Here is a 24,582-nt window from a genome sequence, read left to right on the forward strand (position 1 = left end):
TTTCCCAGCAGTGAATGAGGGCTGCCAAAGGAGGAGGCCTTCAAGGGCTTTTCTCTGGCAGATAAACGACAAATTAATCATTTCAGATGGGGTCACTGCTGTCTCAAGTGTAGAAAACACACACACACACACACTGCATATGCCCCGGCGTCAGTCTCTCTCACCAAGTAAACAGCTGACTTCAGAGCCTGCGTTGTGTTCTCGCTCAACGACTGGACAGCCAGACGTTCACCCAGGAAAATACTAGCCAGATGCACGCACGCACGCACGCACGCACGCACTCCAGACGTATCTGGCAACCAGTATCTACACTGATGATCTATGTGTGCTGGTCCCGTCGGCCGTGGTGTGAGTGTGTTTTAGCGGTGGTGGAGATGGGGAACGTCATGGTGGAAAGCCGTAACCGTCAATAACTCTCGCTGGCTCTCGATTTGGGGTTGTGTTTCTGACACCACATACATACCGCATGTGTCTTTTACACCCTGTCAGCGGCGCATGCACTTTTCATTCTGTGGGGAGACTGTGGTTTGTAATTATGTTTTCTCTCGTGTGTGTGTGTGTGCGTGCGTGAGTGCGTGCATGCGTGTTTCCTCCTCTTATGTATAATTGCTGTTCTGTCTGCAGTCTGATGGCCTATCCAGTAGCTCTGCTCTGAAGACCTCTCGCTCCACTGTATGTACCCCTCTCTCCCCCTTGCCTTTGCGTGCTGCACTCATGCCTTATACCACGCACACATACAGTATAAACAGATACACACATGCGTGCAGACACATGTACATAAAGACACACACACACGCACTCACTGAAGATTTTCTCATCATCCTGAAGTCGCTCAGTCGGATCGCAGGGCGTATTGCATGCATCATAGTTGTAGTAGTGAGACTGAGGATGGCTAGGCTGGTGGGGATCTGGAAGAGCTCAGGGGTTTGCACCAGTACACACAGCAGTGCATGAGCTGCCAGAGAGCTGAACAAACGTAATGTCTGTTTATGTTTTGGCTGGACCTTTGACGAGCACTTCGCTCTCCCTGGCTACACTTTGGACTTGGGAGGACATCTGTCATGTCATTGAGGAGATGTTGCTCTAATGGAGGAGATAAAGGTTATGCTTTATATAATATAATACAACTGTAAGGCCAGTAAACCAGTGCTGTCTGGAAGAAGTCTGTAGTTTTTAGGACGGCAGTGCATTTGCTATTATATCATTCAAACAGAACAAGAGAAGACTTTAGGTTACAGTCTACAAAGGCAACTGATCTGCCCTGAGGATGGCAGTAATCTTTTCTCTTGTTATTGCTCAAAGCTTAGTTATTTCTGGTTGCGTGCAATGCATGTGTTTTTTTGGCTAATTGTATATAGCGTGTTGCATGTCGTGTCAGCGATATCCAGACAGGGATTAGATCTAGACACTGATCCCTCTGCCCGCCATCCTTCCCTTTCAGAATATAGTTTTTAAGATGGCAATACTCTCTGAGTTCTTTGATGAAAGGATTAGGTACCGTATTTATGTTTCGAGTGTGGATTTGCAATCGTGTGTGTTATTTTGGTTATAAGTGAGTAGCGTGTACGGCATGTTGGGGACATGATGGTGATGACTGGGCAGACATTGCTGTATGATAACACTGATCCCTCCTCCCCATGTCAGAGCTCGGTGTACAACGACTTACACAGCCTGAAGAAGAGCTCCAGCAGTGGCTCCAGGAAGGACTTGCTGGTCAGTGACGGGGCCTCCGTCCGCACACTGGTTCCGACAAAGTGCGGAGCACTGCTCTGCCAGCGTTCGATTCCACTTTTTTTCCAATACAACCTCGCACACTGCCGCTGATGTCCGTGGATGTCGTCTGCCGATTACTGGAGAGCTTTATTTTGTCTGTGCCGCTCCTTGTTTATCCAAACTTTGCTATAATGAAATTGACCACTCACGACCATAGCACATATGTGCCAGTGTGCGGGGGTAGCTGAAATGGTCAGAACCGGTGTGCGGCAGCCCACAGAGTTTGCAGTGCTGCCTGTGTGTGCATTCAAGAGTTTTGTGTGAACATGAGTACAGTCGTGTCTAAATGTAAGAATTTCCCTAAAGTTGTAACCTGGTAAGATAGTTTTGTGTCAACAGTGGCTTTGGATGTCACTTGCCCTTGGATGTTGACAGCTTAACAGAAATCACGTGTTTTGTCTTTTGAAGTTTACAGTTGCACTAACCTCTGTTTTTGGCTTAGAGTTGATGTAGTCTTTTCTAGCCTATTTTCTAAGTAGTCCAAGTCATTTCACATATTTTTTTGTTATTAGTTTTTAACTGCATGGATAGGGAAGCTGAGGCCAGAACTAAAATATTTTTTCCACCCCAGTACAGTAGAGTGCACCGTCGGTAACGTGTGCTGTAGCAACTAACCACTAGACTGGATTGAACTTCATGTTTTAGGTTAAAAAGGTTAAAAACTAATGGTTGATTTGCAGAGGGACATTTAACTTTGTTGCATGGATAAAAAAAAGACTGCAGAACTTCATAAACTGGCCTGCCTGACTTCATCAGTGGTTGTATTTGCAATTTTTATAAAAAGTTGAAACACTCGTTTTGATTAGCAAAGAGAACCCATTGCATTTTTGCATGGATAGAAATTGCTGCAGACGATTCTCCACACCAACAGAGTGCACTGTGGTGACTCGTGTGTTGCACCCCTCCTCCTCCATCTAGACTGGACTGTACCACGACCAAAGGAGCTACAGCAGCCTTAAGAGCTCCAAGCCTGCTCCACCTTCATTCTCCTCATCCACCACCAGCACACCCACTGCCTCCACCTACCAGCCTCGGGTCTGCCTCTCCTCTCGCCCTCTTCACCTTCTCTTTCCTTTCTCTTTCCTGTTCTCTTCTCTTCTTTTGCTTCCTCTTTGTCTTTTTCTATCAGTGTATCTCTCTTTTCATTTTCTTTCTCTCTTATTGGTCCTCTCTCTCTAGCTCTCACCTTCCCTTTCCTTTCTCTTTCCCTTTCTCTTTTGCTCTTTTCTTTTCTTTTGTTTTCTCTCTTCTGTTCTTTCTCTTTTTCTATCAGTGTCTCTCATTTATTTTCTCTCTTATTGCTCTTTCTCTTTTCTTTTTTTTTCTCGTTCTCTTTTTCTATCAGTGTCTCTCTCGTTCATTCTCTCTCTCTCTCTCTCTCTCTCTCTCTCTCTCTCTCTCTCTCTCTCTCTGTGTGTGTTGATCATTCTGTCATTCATGCACTCACATTTTCCATAAGGGCAATTATGCCTCCTGAGCTTGCCAACCAGTCAGCTTCAGCACTGTCTAGCCAAACAAATTACACTGCAGGTTAATTATTGCACGCTTGTTATGCAGTTGATTTTCTTGCTTTGTTTGACTTCACTTTGTCATTCTTATGCATTTCTGTGAGATTTAGCCATTAGATTTAACTTGGTAAAGAGAGTATGGGAAGACATATGAAAATATGGGTTGTCCTTCTAGAAAGTTTTTTTATTTTTTAATGCTGGGACTGAAGGTCTCCATGTGTAGCCTATCTGAAAAACATCCTTCGCTCACATCCTACCCTGACACCCCTCTCCTTACACCCCCACCCCCACCCTTCTTCAACTTCCCCACCCCCCCACAGGCCCCCTCTGCCACCCCCAGCACCGGTGGCCTGAGCCGCAGCTACAGCCTGGTTAGTCTGCATGACCTCTGCATGTAGCTGCACCACACACGCGTGCCGTGTACACACACACACACAGACACACACACACACAAACATTTACATACGCACATACATTTGCACGCACACGCACACTCACACACACACAGACTATACTTTGCATGCACAACAAAAACTCACACACATACATGCTTACACAGACCCAAATACTGTAGACATCGGTTTCTGCCCAGGGCACAAAGCTGCTCTGTTTGGCCCCACAGACAGGGGTTCCTCAGGCCGCAGAAATGCAGCTTACGCAGCCCTCCCACTGCCCGGTAAAGGTCAACCGGAGGGTTTATGCCTTCTGGAGGCCCCAACAGATCAGTGTGTGTGCGTGTATGCACGTTTTATCATGTTAATGTGATAATGGTGCTTATTGTGAAGACAGAGACGCGCATCAGCAAGGAGGAGGTTTCTGAACTGTCAAGTCGGCAGCCTACTCTGATAATAAATATATAGACCTCCCACTCTGGCCTGAATTCTTGGCTTTGTGTTGCATGTGCACAAAAAAAAGAGAGAGAGCTGCAGACTGAGGTTTCTGACTTAAGGAGGCCCAAGTGGGTTGCCTTGTTCTTCCTTTGTCAAAGCTAAGATATCCTCCTCACTCCGCCTCTACCCCCCTTCCCCAGGCCTCCATCGCTGACGACGGTCTCTACGGCTCCTACAGTTCCAGAGCTGTAAGTGTCGTTGGGCCACTTGTCGTGTGTCCATGGCAACACCCCATTATGATGTCATCACCCCAAGTTCCCAGTTGGTTTTTGCTCTACAGTACATTGGTTCTAGACATTCAGGACACATGACTTGTGGTGCTCACGTCTCTTTTGCTGTTTTCTGTTTCAATCCCCCACCTCTCACTCCATTCCACCACCCTGCTCCATCTCCCTCAACCCTACCCTCTCACCCCTCTGATCCCCCTACCTCGCCACCCTCTCCCCTCATCCACCTCCCGCTGCTCTTGCTTTCCTTTTCCTACACACCCTCCACTCAACCCCAACTCCCTCATCCCTCTTTCCACACCCCCTCTCTCTTCTCCTCCATCCATCCTTCCCTGCCTCTCTCCTCCACTCCTCCACGCGTAGCCATCTGAGTACAGCTGGTACTCCTCAGCAGCCAGCTCCACCCGCAGCAGCCCTGTGGTGAGAACATGCACCACCCCCACCACCATCACCTCCATCACCTCCACCTCTCTCCCCACACCACTCTCTATACCCTGCTCTACCTCCTCTCACTTTCTTCATCCTTCTGTCCACCTCACTTCATCATCCTCCTTGTTTCCACCTCTTTCCTTCTACACTCCTCACTCAACCTCTTTCTACCTCCTCCTCCTCCTCTCATCCACACCTCTCTCTCCCTCTTCCCTCCTGCCTCTCTCTCCATCACTCCTTCCTCTGCCCTCCACTGTCTACACTGTGTTCTTCCTGCTTCACCCCTCCCCTCTCTCACTCACACCAGACTGTCCAGTCTTCTACTTGTTCTGTATCTAATCACCTGGTAGTGTATTGATAACACCACTTCTAGTATAGCCACACTACTTGGAATGTGTCCAGTCATCTAACAAAACACCTAGCCCTGCGACCCGTTAAGCCACTATGTGGAATGCACTCTGCACTGACCCGAATGCTGGACTTAATAGAAGTGCACGCTACATTAAGCATCCCGTCCCAACTGTCGCGGCTGTAATAGCTGTAAAAAGTCCATCCATCTACATCTCTCCCCCTCCCCAGAGAACCGGTCTGGGCATTCAATGTGGATGTTATGCTTCCCAGAAGCAATCAATAGACTTAAGAGAGCAGCAGTGTTATGGAATGTGTTTTTTTTCTCTGAGCTAACGCTTATATGGAATGTAGTTGTGTGTCTTTGTTGTGTTTCTGCTAGCAGTACTGTAGTGAGCATGGGATCAAACGAGGTAGTCAAAAGACTCAAGTGCTGTGTAATGGAATGCCGTGTTCTGAGCTGATGCAGATGTGCAATGTAGATTTTCTAACAGTAGCCAGCGTTGGGATCACACCAGGTAGCCCTGGACTGCGGCCAGTGTGGTCTGGCCGCATATAAAGGCATGCCGTTGAAGTTACAAGTGAAATGAGTGTGGCTGTGGTTAGATGAGCGCTCGTGTACTGAATGGAGTTGTTTGTGTCGTTCTGTGCAAGGTTGAGGAATTTTATTATGTGTGCACGCATGTGGGTGGTGCAAGACCCTTCAGAAGTGACCAAAGCTTGGCCTGTATGGATGTCACCACGGTAACTAAAGCTACGTTTGACCTTTGACCCCGCTAGTCCTCCTCTGGCAGCGACTCTGGCAGCACGGTGTCCCAGGAGTACAACCGCACACGGAGGACCAGCACGGTGAGCCAATCACGCTTGCTTCTCTCCCACCAGCTCAGCCAACGAGGGCTGTTTCTTCCCCCAGCCCAGCCCAGCCCAGTCCAGTCACAGTTGTCCATCGCATGGTCAGGCTCCCACAACTTACCCAATCAGGATTAGCATTGAGCCAGAGCCACAGATGTTACAGTTACCCTGCGCTTTGATCTCTGGTCACGTGGTTTTATGCTAGCCACGAAGGTTCCGAGTAAACCCATCTCTGCCATACGTTTGTGTTAGCATGGCTAGGTTAAATCTACTCATTCTAAAGTTGACTCCTCTGCTATTGTTCTGAAACAAGTTACCTTTTAAGGTCAAGTAGTTACAGTCTGTTAAAAATGCGTTAAAAATGCACAAAGCAGTTAATTCCTTCCAGAGCCCTCAATGGTACTCTGGAAACAATCACTATGTCCGGAACCTTGTGAAGGCCACACAAATCAGGATGTCAGCCATGTTTTACCATATATGCACAAATTCTGCCGCCATTTTTAAGAGCGGGACCCTATGGCAACAATGTTACTCTTTATATAGATGGCTCTGGGGCTGCCCTCCTCTCAGGGCCTCCAGCCAGCGTGGGGTAAGGACTGTTCAGGTGAACCCCAGTCCCAAGTGTGCGTGCGTGCGTGTGTGCGTATGTGCTGTACTGACAAGGTGTGTGTGTGTATGTGGTAAGGTATGTTAAGTGTGTGTGTGTGTGTGTGTGTGTATGTGTGTGTGTGCGCGTGGCAAAGTATGGTGTGTGTGTGTGGCTGGGGGCGGGCATGTTGTTTGATAAGAGGCCAGTGTAGCCATGCGGGGTAAGTGGCTGTTGAGTTTCAGAGAAGGCTTCTTTGAAGAGGGGGGCACAGTGCTGTTGTGGCCAAGTCCACCCTCCATCATGATGGGAGAGTTTCCATCAGGCACGTGCCCGAAAGCCATCCTGACCTTTCAGGTCCGATCCTCAATGGAGGCTACGGATGGAAAGTCTTGACTGTTTTGTTGACAGTCAAGAGCCAGAGGTCACTTGTTGGTGTAGTTTCGTAAATTCATCTGCTCCTACTTTGTATGGTTTGTGTTGACGTCTGTTCAGGAATGAAATGTGAACGTCGGCCAAATGTTCCGTTTTCGAGGAACTTGAGCCGCAAAGTATTGTGACTACTAAGATGTACTAGTAGCCTTGACTGTTGGTTTTTCCTCCTGAATTTCAGTTTTCCATGACTCAAAGATGGTTTCATTTTCCATGTCTTTAGTCAGACTGTTCTGTTTGCATGTCTATCATCTTGTCTTATTTTAAGCTTTTTTTCCAGTCTGTTCCCTTCACTCTCGATTTCATCTTGTCTTTTCTTGCCCTGTTGAGGTTTTTTTTTGTTCTTTTCTTGTGCTTTTCTTTCTCCTCTCCTGTCTCTCTCTCTCTCTCTCTCCTGTCTCTCTCTCTCTCTCTCTCTCTCTCTCTCTCTCTCTCTCTCTCTCTCTCTCTCTCTCTCTCTCTCTCTCTCTCTCTCTCTCTCTCTCTCTCTCTCTCTCTCTCTCTCTCTGTCTCTGTCTCTGTCTCTGTCTCTGTCTCTCTCTCTCTCTCTCTCTCCCCCCATACTCTGTCCGTCAGTCGTCTGATTTCTCTGACATCAGTGAGACGGCCGCTGACTATTTCAGCCGCTCTAATCGGCGCGGCAGCATCGTGAGTGACCTGGATGAGCTGTGTATCCCTGACCTGGACTCTGTAAGTCTCCCCTTCTGCAGACTACTGCCCTGGACTCACTTGACTGGACTCACTGGAGTGGATTTGAAGCATGACTACAGCATGTGTACTACTTACTGATTAGCTGCGAGGTTTTTTTTTTTCTTTTTTTCTCTCAGACTTAAAGAGGAGAAAAATCCGCACCATGTCCACAAGCAGACGCGTTTCGGCACTGATGCTGATGTCTGGTTGTGGACATGGTGGTGAATGATGAATAATATATTGAGACTCAGCTCGTGATCAAGATTTTTCTCTTCTTTAAGTAGCGGGCCACTTGGACCCAGGCTGGGTCGCCCGGGCGAGTGTTTGATGATCAAAGACCCGAAACACCCAATGACCTCGGGTTCATCACTGATGATGTGTCCAAGTAGCACCTAGTGATGTATTCAAAAACTGTAGGGTTTTTTTGTGCACCCAAAGTTATTTATTTTACTCTAAAAGATGAGCGTGACCACTGAGACTTTTTCAGAGACTTTATTTAGAAGGCAGGCACATATGGCCCTTATGTGCTCACACACAGACCCTGCCAGATGACACACATCACTCCTCTGCATTGTATACAAAGTGACACGTGTAGACACTGGCGCTTGGAAACACGAACACATTATGCACATACGTACTTACTGTGTTTGACACTGACAGACTGGCATGCATTGCACACACACACACACACACAATGAAAAACACATAGACACAGAGACAGAAGAGAGTGGGAACACACATCAGAGTTGACATTCCTGCCCCCACCACCCTTCCCACCTTATCTAGCCACTCTATTGTCAGATGCTGGAGAAAGCCAGACTGCCACTCTGGCAGACTCACTCACACGTGCACACATCAGCACATGCACAATACAACTCCATATGCCACGTACCAAACACACACACACACACCACACACCACACACACACACACCATGTGTTGCCCTGGCTTCACTCTTGCATATTCTAGGGGGGTCTCAAAATAGCCGAAGAGGTTTAACCCGTTGGACAGCAAAAATGCTGAGCACCATCTTTTCAGCTCAGCGGCTTGTCAGAAATAAACCATACAGTTATTTCCCATAGTTTCCACATTATGACTAATCCTGTGTTTTCGCTGTACGTTTCCTGTGGGATTTGCACTGACGTTGCGTGCGTGTGTGTGTCTTGGCAACAGTCTCACCCGGTTTGCAGTGTATGCATGTTGGTCAAGGATTCTAATGTTAGGGTTTTTGCCTCTTGTGTGTGACAGCTCGTGGCGTACCATTGGCTCGCTGTGTGTTAAGTTACTATTTAGACAACGGCTTGTTTTGGTGACTGTTGCCGGGAGCTGGGTTGAAGAACCACAAGGTTTTTGTTTTAAGAAAAGGTGGCTTTCACTCTCTGCCATAAAAAGAGAAAGCAAAAAAAAAGAAAGAAAACAGGAAAGAGAAATGTTTTTGGTTCCCTGGAGTCGTGTACGTTTGCTGGTTGGTTCGCTGAGTGATCCGTGAACATGCAGTGGTCCACGTCCTGTCCGCTGACTCAGGTGACCAAGCCCCCCGAAAAAGGTCAACCGCAGTTCAGGGCACTTACTTCACGCTGTACTCATTTTTTTGCCTCTTCTCTCCATTGTTTTTGTGTGTCTGTGTTCCAGCTGGACGAGAAATGCGACAAACAGTACACAGAGTACAGCCGGGTGAGTACATAAACAATGACGCATCAAAAGAGTTGTGGTGGTAGTGGTTAAGGTAGACTTGTAAATTGCATTAATGTGATTTGTAAGTTGGAATAAATAGTAACAAAACATTCAGGGTTTTTGAAATGGCTATGGTTGTACTGTTGAGTACTGGAATACTGCAGTTGGTACAATGCACCTGCCCACGTAATTATATTCCATTGCAATGCAGATCTGTCATGTTAGTTTCATCAAAAAGTCAATCAGTGTCTGTTCATGCCATTTTTTTTTTTCGTTATTACAAATGTGGGCATGTTGGAGCTGAATGAACACATTCAAAGGCAAGAGGAGGGCCTTTTAAATGCAACTCATACTCATTTCATGTTTTTATGTACTTTAGAGGCTGAGATATTTGGCTGAGATATCGGTTTTATAGGCTGAGGGCATCTTTTCCCAAAAAGGGCTTAGGCATTCAGCAGGTGCCTTTGGGTAAAATGGGTTAAGTCACTATACTCAGTTAGTATATCACATTCTAATGCTCTGTCTGCCCTTTTGTTCTCCTTCTCCATCTGTCCTGTCCTGCTCTGTCTGCCCCCCCTCTCCCTTCTGTCTTCTCCCGCTGTAGCCCTCGTCGCGCTGTAACACCCCTGGTCTGTCGGCGGCAGCGTTGGCATCTCTGGGTGGCACCTCGTCCAGACGGGGCAGTGGAGATGCCGGCAGCGTCATCGGCAGCGTCATCGACGCCGATGCCTCCCTCAACGAGATACGGGTGAGGGCCTCTTTCTCCCCTCTCTCTCCCATCTCCCCTCTCTCTCCCATCTCCCCTCTCTTTCTCCCCGTTCTCTGCTCTGCTCTCCTCTCCTCTCCTCCCTTCGTTTCTCTTCTCTTCTCTTCTCTGCTCTGCTCTGCTCTGCTCTGCTCTGCTCTGCTCTTCTCTTCTCTTCTCTTCTCTTCTCTTCTCTTCTCTTCTCTTCTCTTCTCTTCTCTTCTCTTCTCTTCTCTTCTCTTCTCTTCTCTTCTCTTCTCTTCTCTCTACTCTTCTCTCTTCTCTTCTCTCTACTCTTCTCTCTTCTCTCTCCTCTCCTCTCTTCTCTCCTCTTCTCTCCTCTCCTCTCCTCTTCTCTCCTCTCCTCTCCTCTCTCCTCTCTTCTCCTCCTCCTCCTCTGCCCTCCATGTCCAGCAGGGTAAACTAGAGGAAGACTCTTCCAGATACCAAGCGGCTGTAGGGTCCATCTGGTCTACACTACAGCAGCACCACCTGCGGAGAATGGCATCACACACCCACAAGGCCACCGAGCTGACTAACTACCGCTGTGTCTGTGTCGGTGTCTGGAATGCCTGTGGGATACACATGTTACAATGTCTGTGTGTCTGCCTGCCTCCATGGCTGTCTGTCTGTCCCACATGCACATCGTTGTTCTACTCTTGTCTGACTATGAGAATGCCTTTTGTCTAAATGTGTCCGGTCACAAATGTGTGGGAAGTCATAGCTGTCTGTGTTGTTGATGCCTAGCGTTGTCCTCCGAATGCATCCCCTGTCTGTCTGTCTGTCTGTCTGTCTGTCTGTCTGTCTGTCTGTCTGTCTGAGAATGCTGGGTAAGGAGGTGTGATCTGTAAACCATTTGTGTCCTTGTTTGTCTCCCTTTGCCAGCGAGTGGCTTTGCGGTGGGCCCATGACGTCATCAATGAATGCCATCCATTCACACTCCACATCAGTGCTTGATTTTCCCCATTTCTGTCTGTCTGTCTGTCTGTCTGTCTATTTCTCTGTCTGTCTCTCTGTCTACCTCTGTCTGACTCCCTCTCTCTCTCTCTCTCTCTCTCTCTCTCTCTCAATCTCTCGATCTCTCTCCCCCTCTCCCTATCTCTCTCCCTATCCCTCTCCCCCCATCCCTCCGTCCCTCCCAGAACTCCACTCATCACCCCATTATTCCTCCATTATGTTTTGCCTCTGCAGGATCTGTATGATCTAAAGGACCAGATTCAGGATGTAGAGGGGCGCTACATGCAGGGGCTTAAGGAGCTGAAGGTAGAGGGGCCTGCCTGAGCGCAATGCATGCCTTCTCTTCCTCACTCTCTCTCTCAGCTTGACTTGTCATCTTTGGGCTCCTGGCCTCCACACCCCCTCTTCCACTAACACTGGGGGTTCCACTCACTCACCCTCTTTTCTCTCTCTGGTTGCATGACATTCAACACCGCTGTACTGTAGCCTGCACGTGGGAAGCCTGTCGTGTGTGTGTGTGTGTTTGTGTTTGTTTGTGTGTGGTGGGATGAGGTATCTTCAGTATGCGTGTCTCCACACCACCATAGGGGGTCGACACAGGTAAGTGTTTGCAGCTGGCTGGCAGGGGGGAACTCAGCGGTGCACCAGTCAAAGGACACCTCACTTCCTCTGGTTTTATTTTACTTCCTTCCCCCTTACCCCCTCTGACGCTGACCTCTGACCCCTGACCCCTCCTCTCAACTCCTCTGCGGAGAGCAGGAGTGGCCACTGTATGGTACAGGGGAAAAGGGGGACATGGTTTGTGAAGGTTGACACTAACTCACTGTACTGTTGGCATGGCTTTCACCTGGGTCTTTAACAGGCTCGTCCTCTGGGACTTGCCACGGATGATCAGAATAACCCCAAAGCGAATGAATTTTTGTGTTCGTTACCAGTTGCCTTTTCTCGGGAGATGGTAGCATATACGTTTGGTTTGTTTTATGTTTGTTAGGTTTTTTTTCTTCCCTTTTTGGAGTGTGTCCATCTCAAGTCTCCCTTCTAATCTAATGCAGTGTGTAATTGACTTGTGCTGGATGCTGTGCATCGATTGGACTAAAAAAATGTTATGCATGAACCCTCTACACCCAAAGCGCATTTGTATTGAACTGCGTTTGAGATGGACAGACGTGTACTGTAGTTTGGGCACATGGCATTTTCTATAGCCTATCCTGTTTCTATTTTTATCTCTTCTATCAGAAAAATGAGCACCCTGTATTTCACTATATCACATCTTCATAGTAGTAGATTGTAGCACTAATAGTAGTAGTAGTATCACTTGTAGAAGTAGGTTTGCAGTAGTTTTACCTCTGGTTAAACAGTCTATTTATCATCATAAATCATTTGTTTAAACAATTGTTAAGGGCAACTCCTGCCAATTTCAATGTGCTGTTGTATTGCTCACGCTACCTTTGACTTGTCAGTACCCGGTGACGCCGCAGTTTTTGGCCCAGCCCTTCCCGAGATATGAGCTATTCTAATGGGGCTAACTTTTGTTTACATTTTTTTTTAATGAGCATAGGCCTACTCCAAATATTTTCCCAAAAGGTATCGCTGTTTGCTAGCTGTCTGCTGATGTTGCATAACCTTTTGGATGTTTTTGGAAATAAGTAAAAATGTTTTTTTGAAATGTAAACAAAAGTTGCCCCCATTAGAATAGCTCATATCTCGGAAAGGATTGAGCCAAAAAATGCGGCGTCACCGGGTACTGACAAGTCAAGGGTAGTGTGAGCAATACAACAGCACATTGAAATTGGCAGGAGTTGCCCTTCAAGCAGGACTTCAAAATAGGGACTTACTAACTACATTTGGACTCATGAAGAGTAAATGACCCAAACTATTAGCATCCAAACTACTAATTCAGAATTAAATGGTTCCATAGAGTTCACATGGCAATTTCATTTCATTATATGAAGTTTTCAAAGTTTAATTAAATTCAGTTAATTTGGAATTAAATATCTCATGTGAACAAGGCCAATGTTTGACAAAACTAAGCAATAGAAACGCATGCTCATCTGTGTGTGGGCCCCCACATACTGTAGTGGTGTGTGACTTTGTCTTTTGCTGCATGTTTGGTCCCCGTTGTACAGGAGTCGTTGGCAGAGGTGGAGGAGAAGTACAAGAAGGCCATGGTGTCCAACGCCCAGCTGGACAACGACAAGGCCAACCTCATCTACCAGGTGGACACGCTCAAGGACACCATCGAGGAGATGGAGGAGGAGATGTCCGAGATGAGGAGAGACACGGAGGAGAAGTCAAAGGTACACACACACACACACACACACACACACACACACACACACACACACACACACACACACACACACACACACACACACACACACACACACACACACACACACACACACACACACACACACACAAAGGTACTGTCACACACAACATAACATGTCTACAGTAGAACACACACACATGAATTTCATCACACACACACACAATAATAATTAGAAAGACACACACACACACACACACACACACACACACACACACACACACACACACACGCTTGTGTATGCATTCAGTGCATTAGTAGAGAAGTGCTCCAGTGTGGTGTTGTAGTCCTCCTGTGTCCAGGGAGCGGGGAGGTGACAGCTGTGTTAGATTTGCAGGTCAGCTGTTAGCGTTTAAGAACCCTCTTTAAGCTGTCAGTCCTTCCCTAAACCTTCCTGCCGCCTTTCGCCTTTGAAAAGGCAGAACGTGCCATGGCAGTACCCCATCCCCAACCACACAGTACACCCCTCAACTCCCCACGTAGTCTGTCCCACATCCCACACCCTCTACACCCCCATCCTGCCATAGCAACCCCTTTACCAGAGATTCTTGAAGTATAGAGATATGCCAACATAATAGGTTTCTATGGGCACCTAACATGACCAGGTTCCGGTCTGCCTAAAGGGGCGTGTCATAATGCTCCTAGCATTGAATAGAACAGTCCTTAGGTCTGCCTAGGTCTGCCTAAAGGGGGATTTCCCCCCCAATAATAGAACCCGGAAACAATGGGCCAATGGAATCTCTCTCTCTCTACTCTCTCTGCCTTTACTTTACCACATAATACACCTCTCAAACCACCATGCCAAACACACACACACACACACACACACACACACACACACACACACACACACACACACACACACACACACACACACACACACACTCCCTACAGTGCTCCCCCCATCACACAATACAGCCTTCAGCCTAACAAATCTGCCCCTCTCTTTCCCTGCACACGATTGCACTACGAGAAACCCACGACACTACACCCCATCCCACCATCCATGTGAGCCCCTCATCCCTATACCGCACACCCCCCTCAGAGCTTAGTCAGATCCAGCTCTCTCTCTCTCTCTCTCTCTCTCTCTTTCTCTTTCTCTTTCTCTTTCTCTTTCTCTCTCTCTCTCTCTCTCTCTCTCTCTCTCTCTCTCTCTCTCTCTCTCTCTCTCTCTCTCTCTCTCTCTCTCTCTTCCATAGCACAGCACGTGGGGGGGAACCACCACCAATGGAATGCATCAGTGTTGGATGTTTTTTGCATTTCTCTCCGCTAGTTTAGGCTTTTCCCAAGACACGCTGCAGTAGTCATTGTTATTAGCTTGTCCCACAACAGCATTTTGTGTGTGTGCACATTACATATGAGAGCTGGTTTTGATTTTAGTGGCCTCCTGATGTCCGTCCCACAGGACGTGGCCCCCTTCTCATGTTACCATGGTGCCCAGGAGGGGGAAGTGATGTGGGCGTAGTAAATAGGCCTTTAGTACGGGCTTACATCATAGGAATAAATAGGCCTTTCATATGAAGCACACACATCTAGTGGAGGACAGGAGAACAACAATTACCTCTGACATGTGGTGGCGCTATCTGTCTCTGATTATGATATTCTCTTTTCTCTCTCTTTCTTTCTTTCTTTCTTTCTTTCTTTCTTTCTTTCTTTCTTTCTTTCTCTCTCTCTCTCTCTCTCTCTCTCACTCACTCTCTCTCTCACCCTCACTCTCTCTCTCATACTCTCTCTCTCTCTCTCTCTCTCTCTCTCTCTCTCTCTCTCTCTCTCTCTCCATCAGGACTTGGAGAGGCAGAAGCATACGGTGTCGGTTCTGAATCACAAGCAGGAGGAGCTGAAAGAGGGCATTCGCCAGAGAGATGAACTCATAGAGGTGAGAGACAGACACATGCATACACATTCCCATTGGCTAACCCTCATCCCCCATCCTGCCACAGCTGAGGAGTTATAGAGCACTTGGCAGTGGCCGACCTGCAGCGAAGAGCACCGCTTCTGTCAACACAACACCAACACATCACACACTCAGTTACCTTGGTTTTCTTTTTCTTTCTCTTTCTTCCTTTCTTTCTCTCTCTCTCTCTCTCTCTCTCTCTCTCTCTCTCTCTCTCTCTCTCTCTCTCTCTCTCTCTCTCTCTCTCTCTCTCTCTCTCTCTCTCTCTGTCAATGGGGCATTTCATGACTACCTCACCTTTCCTTTGTGTCTCTTATCGATAAACATTATTTCCATTGCCGTGTTTTTTCTCTCTCTCTCTCTGTCTCTCTTCATTCTTTCTCCTTATCGATCAGCGTCATTTGCTCTTTCCTTTGTTCTGTCCTGTTGTTCATCAATCCTTCATTGTATCTTTCTTTTCCCATCTCTTTCCCCCTCTCCTGTCCCTCCTCTTCCTCCTCCTCTCCTTCCTCTTCCTCCTTCTCCTCCTCTTGGCCTTGCCACACTTCCTGTTTCCATCTTGCCCTCACCGTCATGGCCGCCATGTGTGCGACAGGCCAACCAGGAAAACCAGGAAAAGTTAGACAACCTCACCCGCGAGGTCTTTGACCTGCAGGAGACCATTAACTGGAAGGACAAAAAGATCGGGGTAGGAGGTCCAGCCAGCAGAGCCAAGCAGTGGCCAGAGCCACCGTAGGGGCCAGTAGACTGCCTGAACCAACACTTATGAGGCACACACACACACACACACACACACACACACACACACACACACACACACACACACACACACACACACACACACACACACACACACACACACACACACACACACACACACACACACACACACACACACACTGCCTGATGAAAATTACCATTTAAACTTCACATTATGGATTTAAAAGAGCACATTTGCATTTCAAATTGAACGACTACTTGTGCCTGGACAGCTGAATGACAACATTTACACCTAAAACATGCCATTATATTGAATACTGAATATGAAAATGAATACATGACATGCATGGCATCTCAATGTAATAGGCGAACAAAATAATGGTTCAGGCTACTTGAATTGTGTCGGTTAACGTGTGTGCAATGGCAGGCTATTGGCCCCTGTGGCGATCTGAGATCCTGCTGATGGCGTTGGCTTGAAGTGGCTGAAGGCATCCCATCTCATCACCCAAAACCTCACATACTGTGTGATGCATAACAATGCATGTCCACTTGGCATGGGAATGAGTTTGTGCAAATAAGGCTAATGAAATGAATTTACTTCACTGTTTACACAGCTTACTACAATATTATTATCAGAGTGATGTGTTTGTGCTGAGAAATATTTTTGGTATGTATGCATATCACATGCACTAGTGTCTCTAGCGTCTCTGTGAATTTTGCCCGTCATCTAGGCCATATTAGTAGATAGAAGCTCAGATGGTTGATGAGGAAGAAATGGTTAATCAGGAGTTACTTCCAGAATCCCGATGGCATTCTAAGTCGTAGACGTCAGATCTGCGTTCTAAGCTGCCATGGCCCCTTAGGAGACCAGTGGGGGTTCAGAATGAATGGAGTTGAGTGGGAAACATTTGGAGAAGTCATACCCGTTTAGGAGATCGGAAGTGTTGCACTGACGACACGTAGAACGATTTATTTTGGTTGCCATTGGAGTCGTTTGGTAGTGTGTCAGTAGGTAGCTAAATGGTAAACAACAGGAATTCCTTTTGGAGCTGGGGGGTGTTTCGGCAAGCCTTTTAGAAGGAAAGCTGAAATATGCAGCTGAGAAGGTAATGCCTGCTTTGACTAGTTGACAGGAGCAGGAAGGGCAGGGTAGAGCCACCTGAGAGGCATGCAGTAGGCGGGAGTTTCTTAAACAGTGCTGCTCCCTACTGGACAGAAATGGAATGACTATTTCCCAATTTCAAATTTTTAGATTACCTGCATGTGTTCCCACAAATGCTTATTCAAAAGCAGTCAATTTGTGTTATTTTCCTTAAAGGGTATGAATACCACATGACTAGTTGTACCAGGTAGTTGATATGATGCTAGTCATGTGTAAATCGTGTAGGATGTGTAGCATGCTTTTTGGTTAGAGCGGGGAGGTGTTATGCTATACAGCATGGCCGTGTGCGTGTGTCAGTAAGAGAGTCTGAGGTGCAGTGTGCAGTCTTGTTTGTTGGCCTGCGGTTCTGTGTTTCTTTCATCACTGGTGCACAACCTCCTCTGCATGCTTGTGTCCTCAGTACCTGTGAAAGCATGCGTCCCTGTGCGTGTGTGTGTGTGTGTGTGTGTGTGTGTGTGTGTGTGTGTGTGTGTGTGTGTGTGTGTGTGTGTGTGTGTGTGTGTGTGTGTGTGTGTGTGTGTGTGTGTGTGTGTGTGTGTGTGTGTGCACATGAACGTGTGTGTGTGTGTGTGTATGAGTGTGTGTGTGTGTGTGTGTGTGTGTGTGTGTGTGTGTGTGCGTGCGTGCGTGTACATGAACGCGTGTGTGTGTGCGTGTACATGAACCCGTGTGTGGGTGTGTGTGTGTGCGTGAACCCATGTGTGGGTGTGGGTGTGTGTCTGTGCCTGCCTATACATATCTTGTGTACTTGTGATCTTCCGTCCTTCCAACTGCTCCTATTTTTCCTCTCTGTATCTCTCCCTCTCTCTTCCCTGTGTGTGCGTGTGTGTGTTTGGTATGTGATCCGCTTGGGTGTGTGTGGGCAGGCCTTAGAGAGGCAGAAAGAGTACTTTGATTGCATTAGGACTGAGCGGGACGAGCTCAGAGATGAGCTGGCCGAGCTCAAGGGGAAGTCCAAATCAGGAGAGGTAGGTCGGCAGGGGTTCCTCCCCTATTCACCACTCAGCATGCTGTCTACCCTGCTCCCCTATATGTGCTCCCTGTCGAAAAGCCCACCTGGGAAACTCCCATTGTTATTGTGAGACAGCACTCCTCACTGCACACAACGGAATTGCATTTATTCCTCACCCGTGCAGCGCCATACGGTGCCCCAAAGGAGCAGTGCAGCGGGATGGTACCATGCTCAGTGTAACTTAGTCATGGAGAAGGATGGGGGGAGCACTGGTTAATTACTCCCCCACCATCCTGGCGGGTCAGGAATCGAACAAGCACCCTAACCGCTTACCTATGACTTCACAACTGTTAACGGGTACAGAGAAGCATGTTACCACTACCAATGATGCCGGAAATTCAACACGGTCTTGGGCATGCTACAACACTACCACTGTTCACGGTTCATGTGGGAAATGAAATGCTGCTGCTTTGTTCATGTTAAATGTTAATATTTATGCAATGGGCCTGTTGTTTGTACCAGCAACATTTGTCATGCACAATTGCTGCAGTTTAAAATGAACCTACAGTGTTAAGTCAGCCACTCTTTGCAGTGTGTCATATTGCTACCAGTATGTAACCCCCTCCCTCAAATGCAGTGATGGGCAGTAGCTTCGCTACAAGCTACAAGCTACTAGTTTAACTACATTCCCCAGTAGCTTGGTCGTAGCGTCACTACTTTATGTATCGAGTAACTTCCCTGTAGTTAAGCTATCTTTTGTCTCAAGTAGCGACGTAGCTTCCACAAAAGCTACATTTTGTTGCTTGAAGAAAAAAACGCCAGGGAGTGCCCCACACTGTCCCTCAAAAACATATCCATGTCCCCTTGGACTTGGGGTCACCCTATCCTGTGTCCTATAATGATATTTAAAACACACTGAATGTAGGCTATAATAAATATCAATTAAGTATAATGAGATCAATAAAGTTTTGTTTAATGAAGGTAGGCCTATCTGTTATTTTAAATCAAGCTGACAATATGTCGGGAAAATGTAGCTTCTGGTGTAGTGAACTACATTTCCACATTTTTGAAGCTTAGCTCACTACATTTCTGATGGTGGTAGCTTTAGTGTAGTGAAGCTTATTTTATGGTTGAGTAGCTGATAGCTTAGCTCACTACATTTTACAAGTAGCTTGCCCAACACTGCTTAAATGTGCCTGGTACATGGGCATGGGCTGGTGATGACCGTGGAGCTGCATTCCCGAGGAAAATGTTGAATCGTTTCAACTGTCATGACTCCGTGGACCAATGTGCCCGTTTGCATTGTCAACCGACCCTAAACCTAATAGAGCAGTCACGTGTAGGAGAGGAATCTGACATCAGAATTCTAAAATTCAAATTCAAAATTTAAAAAAACTGGCAGTTGGTGAAGGTGCTCTCTACCTCCTGCACCTGTGCAACCTCTGGCTGCTAGAGTTGAGGAGAGTGTTTATGACATCATCAGCAATGTAAAGTCAGTCTGTGCTAGGTGTCAGCCAGGCAATCTGAGGAGCATGTGTCATCGTTACACTGTATTACTGACAAAAGCTCTTTTACATCAGGCACATTCGTAATCTGCGCAGCGCACATGCATACATTGTGAAATAACAATGCAATCTGGTTAGTAATGTCTTAGAGTCTGTATATTGTATTTTGATTGCACGGTCAATCTGTAAGCTAACCCACCCCCCCACCCCTGTGTCCACTACAGAAGCACGGCCTAGTGATCATCCCAGAGGGCACGCCCAACGGAGACGTGGATCACGACCTGCCTCACTCTGGCATTACCGTGGTTACGCAGGAGGCCGCTCAGGTCCTAGAGTCAGCTGGAGAAGGACCACTGGGTAATGACGCACACACACACACACACACACACACACACACACACACACACACACACACTTGCTCCTTCTCTTACTCTTGTTTCACAAACCATGTGATTTACATGTGTAGTGTGGGTGTGTGCATGCGTCTGCATATTAAGTAACTGCATATAACTAAGTCACTAACAAGCTGATTCTCCTGTGCGAACTTCCCTCCTCTCCAGATGTCAGGTTACGGAAGTTGGCGGATGAAAAAGATGAACTACTAGCACAGGTGAGACACCACAGCCTGTCCGTCTGTCTACCAGATGCCAACCACCAAATGATATTCATAAAACATCACATCATACTGAGACCTGGGAGCCAATTCACATCAGACATCTTGGCAAATAGTCATTAGCTCAAGTGGACATAATTACATGCTAGCCTTGGTGTGTATTGCTTTTGTGTAGAATTCGGGCTGCTCGTGAAAATAATTGAATTAAGTTGTATTGATTTTCAGGCTCCTCAAAGATCTGAGCAAATCATTAGGCCTACTGCAAGAAGACATAACAAGATACTGCATACTTCTATCATAGCATGATTATTTTATTTTATTCTTTTTAAATGATAATTACATTGCGGAGAATTGAGAATTGAGAATTGATCTGGGATGTGTTTCCCAAAAGCGCCATTGCTAACAATGTTACCTTAACCGTGCCTTACCGTTACTGAATCTTAATACAATTTCCCATTGGCAGCCATTTAAGTTGCAAACCAGTTAACAACACCGCTTTTGAAATTTTGTTTTCAGATTCGTAAGTTGAAGATGCAGCTGGAGGAAGAGAAACAGAAACACTCGAAGATGGAAAGCAGCGTCTACACGGACGGAGAGAGGATGGAGAACGGCACTGACCTGCACTTTATAGAGCTACAGAGTATGCCTTGAATCTCTCTCTCTCTCACACTCACACTCACACACACACACACGCACACACACACACACACACACACACTCCAAAGCGCATGGAGAACGGCACTGACCTGCACTTTATAGAGCTACAGAGTACGCCTCGAATCTCTCACTCTCACGCTCACACACACACACACACACACACACACACACACACACACACTCACACACACACACACACACACACACACACACACACACACTCACACACACACTCCAAAGCGCATGGAGAACGGCACTGACCTGCACTTTATAGAGCTACAGAGTACGCCTCGAATCTCTCTCTCTCTCACACTAACACACACACACACACACACACACACACACACACACACACACACACACACACACACACACTCCAAAGCGCATGGAGAACGGCACTAACCTGCACTTTATAAAGCTAGAGTACGCCTCGAAACGCACACACACACAAACATAAACTGCTTCACATATACGCTCAAATTGATAGCAAACTGAATCTTTGTCACTTTTCCCATTGTTTTGTCCTTCAGTGATTCCTTGTTAAAGGATATTTCCTTTGCCTCTGTGTGTGTGTGTGTGTGCAGGAGATGCCAACAGACAGATTAGTGAATACAAGTTCAAGCTGTCGAAGGCGGAGCAGGAAATGGGTACAATGGAACAGAATGTAAGTGGGGATGACACTGCACCCTCTTCCCATCACACCTCTCTCTCTTTCACTCACTCACTCACTCACTCACTCACTCACTCACTCACTCACTCACTCACTCACTCACTCACTCACTCACTCACTCACACACACACACACACACACACACACACACACACACACACACACACACACACACACACACACACACACACACACACACACACACACACACACACACACACACACACTGTCTTCCTCTCACATTATCATGTCTCAGAGCCTCTGCTCATGGCTCTTCCACTGAAGTGTGTGTCTGTGTGATTTTTTTCCCCCTGCAGATCAATAGACTAGAAGGGCAGGTGTCCAGGTACAAGACGCAGGCAGACAACTCTGAGAAGATTGAGGACGAGCTGAAAGCAGAGAAGAGGAAAATGCAGAGAGAGGTGATTGTGCATTAGCGCGCACACACACACACACACAATCTTGTTCATTAATTCACCTTCTGGTGTTTGGTGAGGTTTCTTGTGAAGTTTAACTGTGAAGGCTACAGTACTTGCTGAAACCACCATAGGAACGCCGGCAGGTTTTGTTGATCGAAGCCAACTATGTCAACCAACATGAAGATGACAGACAGGCAGACACAGAGCTCACACTCAGTCATGCAGGCAGACACCCTTTACACACACACACACATGACTCACACATGCTGGCAGAGTAGCATTGCCCAATGCAGAAACAGTCCACACCTTGTCTGACTTCAGAGGAACGCAAAAAAACAACATTCCCCAAGGCCTATGACCTGCAGGCAACACACACACACACACACACACACACACACACACACACACACACACACACACACACACACACACACACACACACACACAGAACGGAGAGCACTAAGTCAAACACATGAGGTCACTGTACAGACAAGAATCCATTCCACTTAGAAAGGATAGTACAGACGGCTCCACAACAAACATTTCAGACCTAAACATGTTCTCATTGATGTCTGAAGGTATTACGTAACTTCATTGACGTTTCTGTGAGTGCTCAAATATTTCAAGTTTATGGCATCCACCCAGTAATTTGCGTGGTGTGCTGTGTCCTGTACTGTGATGTAATGAGGTGTTGGCAAGAGCTATTCAGAATCTGTCTGTCTGCTTTTTTGTTTCATTAACATTGTAGGTATGTTAGAGCTGAATGAAAATGTTCTAATGCAAAATGAGTGTTTTAGTTTTTAACAACAATTTATTCCAAGTTTTATGCACTTCAGAGGCTGAGAGGTTTTTTTTAGGCTGACTGTACCTTTTCCCAAACATGGCCTTGCCTTGTGGTCTTCAACATGTCTATTCCTCTCTGTGCTGCTGTTGCGTAGGGCGCTGGATCAGATCGAGGGGGCACACTACCTCTCCTCCCTCTCTGACTCACTCTTTCTTTCTCTTTCTCTCTCTCTGTTCTGCAGTTGCGCACGGCGCTGGATAAGATTGAGGAGATGGAGATGACGAATAACCACCTGGTGAAGCGTCTGGAGAAGATGAAAGCCAACCGCAACGCCCTGCTGTCGCAGCAATGAGCACGGACAGAAACATGGCCAGACACACACATATACGATACACACAGGCCTATACCCACAGGCCTCATGAACACACATGCACTACGCCAACCTGTCAACCCCCATCCCCGTCCCCCCTGAACTGAGGAGAAGCAGAGGAGTCCACACACACACACACACACACACACACACACACACACACACACACACACACACACACACACACACACCCCTTCCCCTACCTGTCCCAACCCGGGCTGACCTGACTTGTCCTTCCCTGTGCCGCCCCGGCACCAAGACTGTTAGAGCCGTAGGAAAACCAAAAAAAACTATCCCCAAGAGCCTTCTAGCACTGTCTACACGATACAAAAAAACATGATGGAGCGCAGGCCGGTTATAGCACTGTCTACACACTCACACACGCTCACGTGCAGGCCAGTCGGCCATCCCACCGTGGTCGCCTTTGGGGGGAAAGGGAATGTCAGACCGCCGTGTTTGAGAAGTGGTTGATAACTTTTCGTTTTTGTTTCGTTTTCCTTATTCTTCTGAACTTGAGAAAATTTCAGCTTATTCTTTTTCCCCCTTTTTTCTTCCTCCAAAGCTTTGTACATGATGATGATGCTGAAGATGATCTTCAACCTCTGGCTGGGTGCTGCATTGTTTTGTTTTGTTTTGTTTTGTTTTTCTTTCCTTTTTTTGTGTTGCAAACTTGCATGAGTAAGTTTTAAAAAAAAGAGCTCTTTTGAAAACTGTGGATGCATATATGCACACACACACACACACGCGCGCGCGCACACACACACACACACACACAGAAGCATACAGTACACACATGAACATACACACACCCTGCTCCTTAAAACTCTGTCCTGAAACCCTTCCTACAACAGTGCCTTTTACCCTGCGTACAGAGGGCTTTGTGTTGATGGAAACACTACCCAGGGAAAGAAAAAAAAAGAATGATCATTGTAACCGGTACAAAATGATGTATTTACGTGAGGGGTGTTGTGATTTTTCCTGAGAAACATTTAAAACTAATTGTCAGCTGCATTTTCAACCAGGTTATTATTTTTATTTTGTTTTTCTTTCTTTTTTTTTCAAAAAAATATTTAAATATTTCTTGGAAATAAATGTGTAAATGAGAACACTGCATACATGATTGTGAATTTATTGGAGTGCTCTTTCATAAGTAAGAACGTTAGTTTGCAGAGGTACACTATATTACCAACAGTCCCAATCACTTGGCCTGGCCACAGGTATGTACAGTATATCACGAAAGTGAATACACCCCTCACAGTTTTTGCAGATCTTTTCTTAGGGAAGCATTACAGAAATTTCACTTTGACACAATGATAAGTGACCTTTTAACAACATATTTAACCGCTTAAATTTCTTGTTCACTCAGAAAAAAAACAAAACACAGCCATTAATGTTT

At 46.7% G+C, this 24,582-nt stretch overlaps 1 protein-coding gene across 9 annotated transcripts in view; it reads left to right on the forward strand.

Moving 5' to 3' along the window:
* The window catches only part of lrrfip2 (leucine rich repeat (in FLII) interacting protein 2), a 53,031-nt gene extending 28,732 nt beyond the window's left edge, over window positions 1-24,299 (forward strand). For 2 of the 9 annotated variants that reach the window (XM_063191126.1, XM_063191128.1), the window contains 21 exons: window positions 625-672; window positions 1,645-1,713; window positions 2,692-2,808; window positions 3,602-3,652; window positions 4,312-4,359; window positions 4,762-4,818; window positions 5,956-6,024; window positions 7,622-7,735; window positions 9,368-9,409; window positions 10,014-10,157; window positions 11,346-11,417; window positions 13,238-13,408; window positions 15,224-15,316; window positions 15,930-16,022; window positions 18,083-18,184; window positions 19,898-20,030; window positions 20,234-20,283; window positions 20,803-20,926; window positions 21,528-21,607; window positions 21,931-22,035; window positions 23,058-24,299. In XM_063191126.1, coding sequence (XP_063047196.1) covers window positions 625-672; window positions 1,645-1,713; window positions 2,692-2,808; window positions 3,602-3,652; window positions 4,312-4,359; window positions 4,762-4,818; window positions 5,956-6,024; window positions 7,622-7,735; window positions 9,368-9,409; window positions 10,014-10,157; window positions 11,346-11,417; window positions 13,238-13,408; window positions 15,224-15,316; window positions 15,930-16,022; window positions 18,083-18,184; window positions 19,898-20,030; window positions 20,234-20,283; window positions 20,803-20,926; window positions 21,528-21,607; window positions 21,931-22,035; window positions 23,058-23,168 — 1,893 coding nt within the window. In that variant the 3' untranslated portion in view covers window positions 23,169-24,299. The remainder of the gene's footprint in view (window positions 1-624; window positions 673-1,644; window positions 1,714-2,691; window positions 2,809-3,601; window positions 3,653-4,311; window positions 4,360-4,761; window positions 4,819-5,955; window positions 6,025-7,621; window positions 7,736-9,367; window positions 9,410-10,013; window positions 10,158-11,345; window positions 11,418-13,237; window positions 13,409-15,223; window positions 15,317-15,929; window positions 16,023-18,082; window positions 18,185-19,897; window positions 20,031-20,233; window positions 20,284-20,802; window positions 20,927-21,527; window positions 21,608-21,930; window positions 22,036-23,057) is intronic. The other 7 variants (XM_063191127.1, XM_063191129.1, XM_063191130.1 and 4 more) reach the window with 7 other exon arrangements.
* Window positions 24,300-24,582: the final 283 nt, after the last annotated feature.

Source organism: Engraulis encrasicolus, chromosome 24 (assembly GCF_034702125.1).
Source record: "Engraulis encrasicolus isolate BLACKSEA-1 chromosome 24, IST_EnEncr_1.0, whole genome shotgun sequence".
NCBI classification, from domain to species: domain Eukaryota; kingdom Metazoa; phylum Chordata; class Actinopteri; order Clupeiformes; family Engraulidae; genus Engraulis; species Engraulis encrasicolus.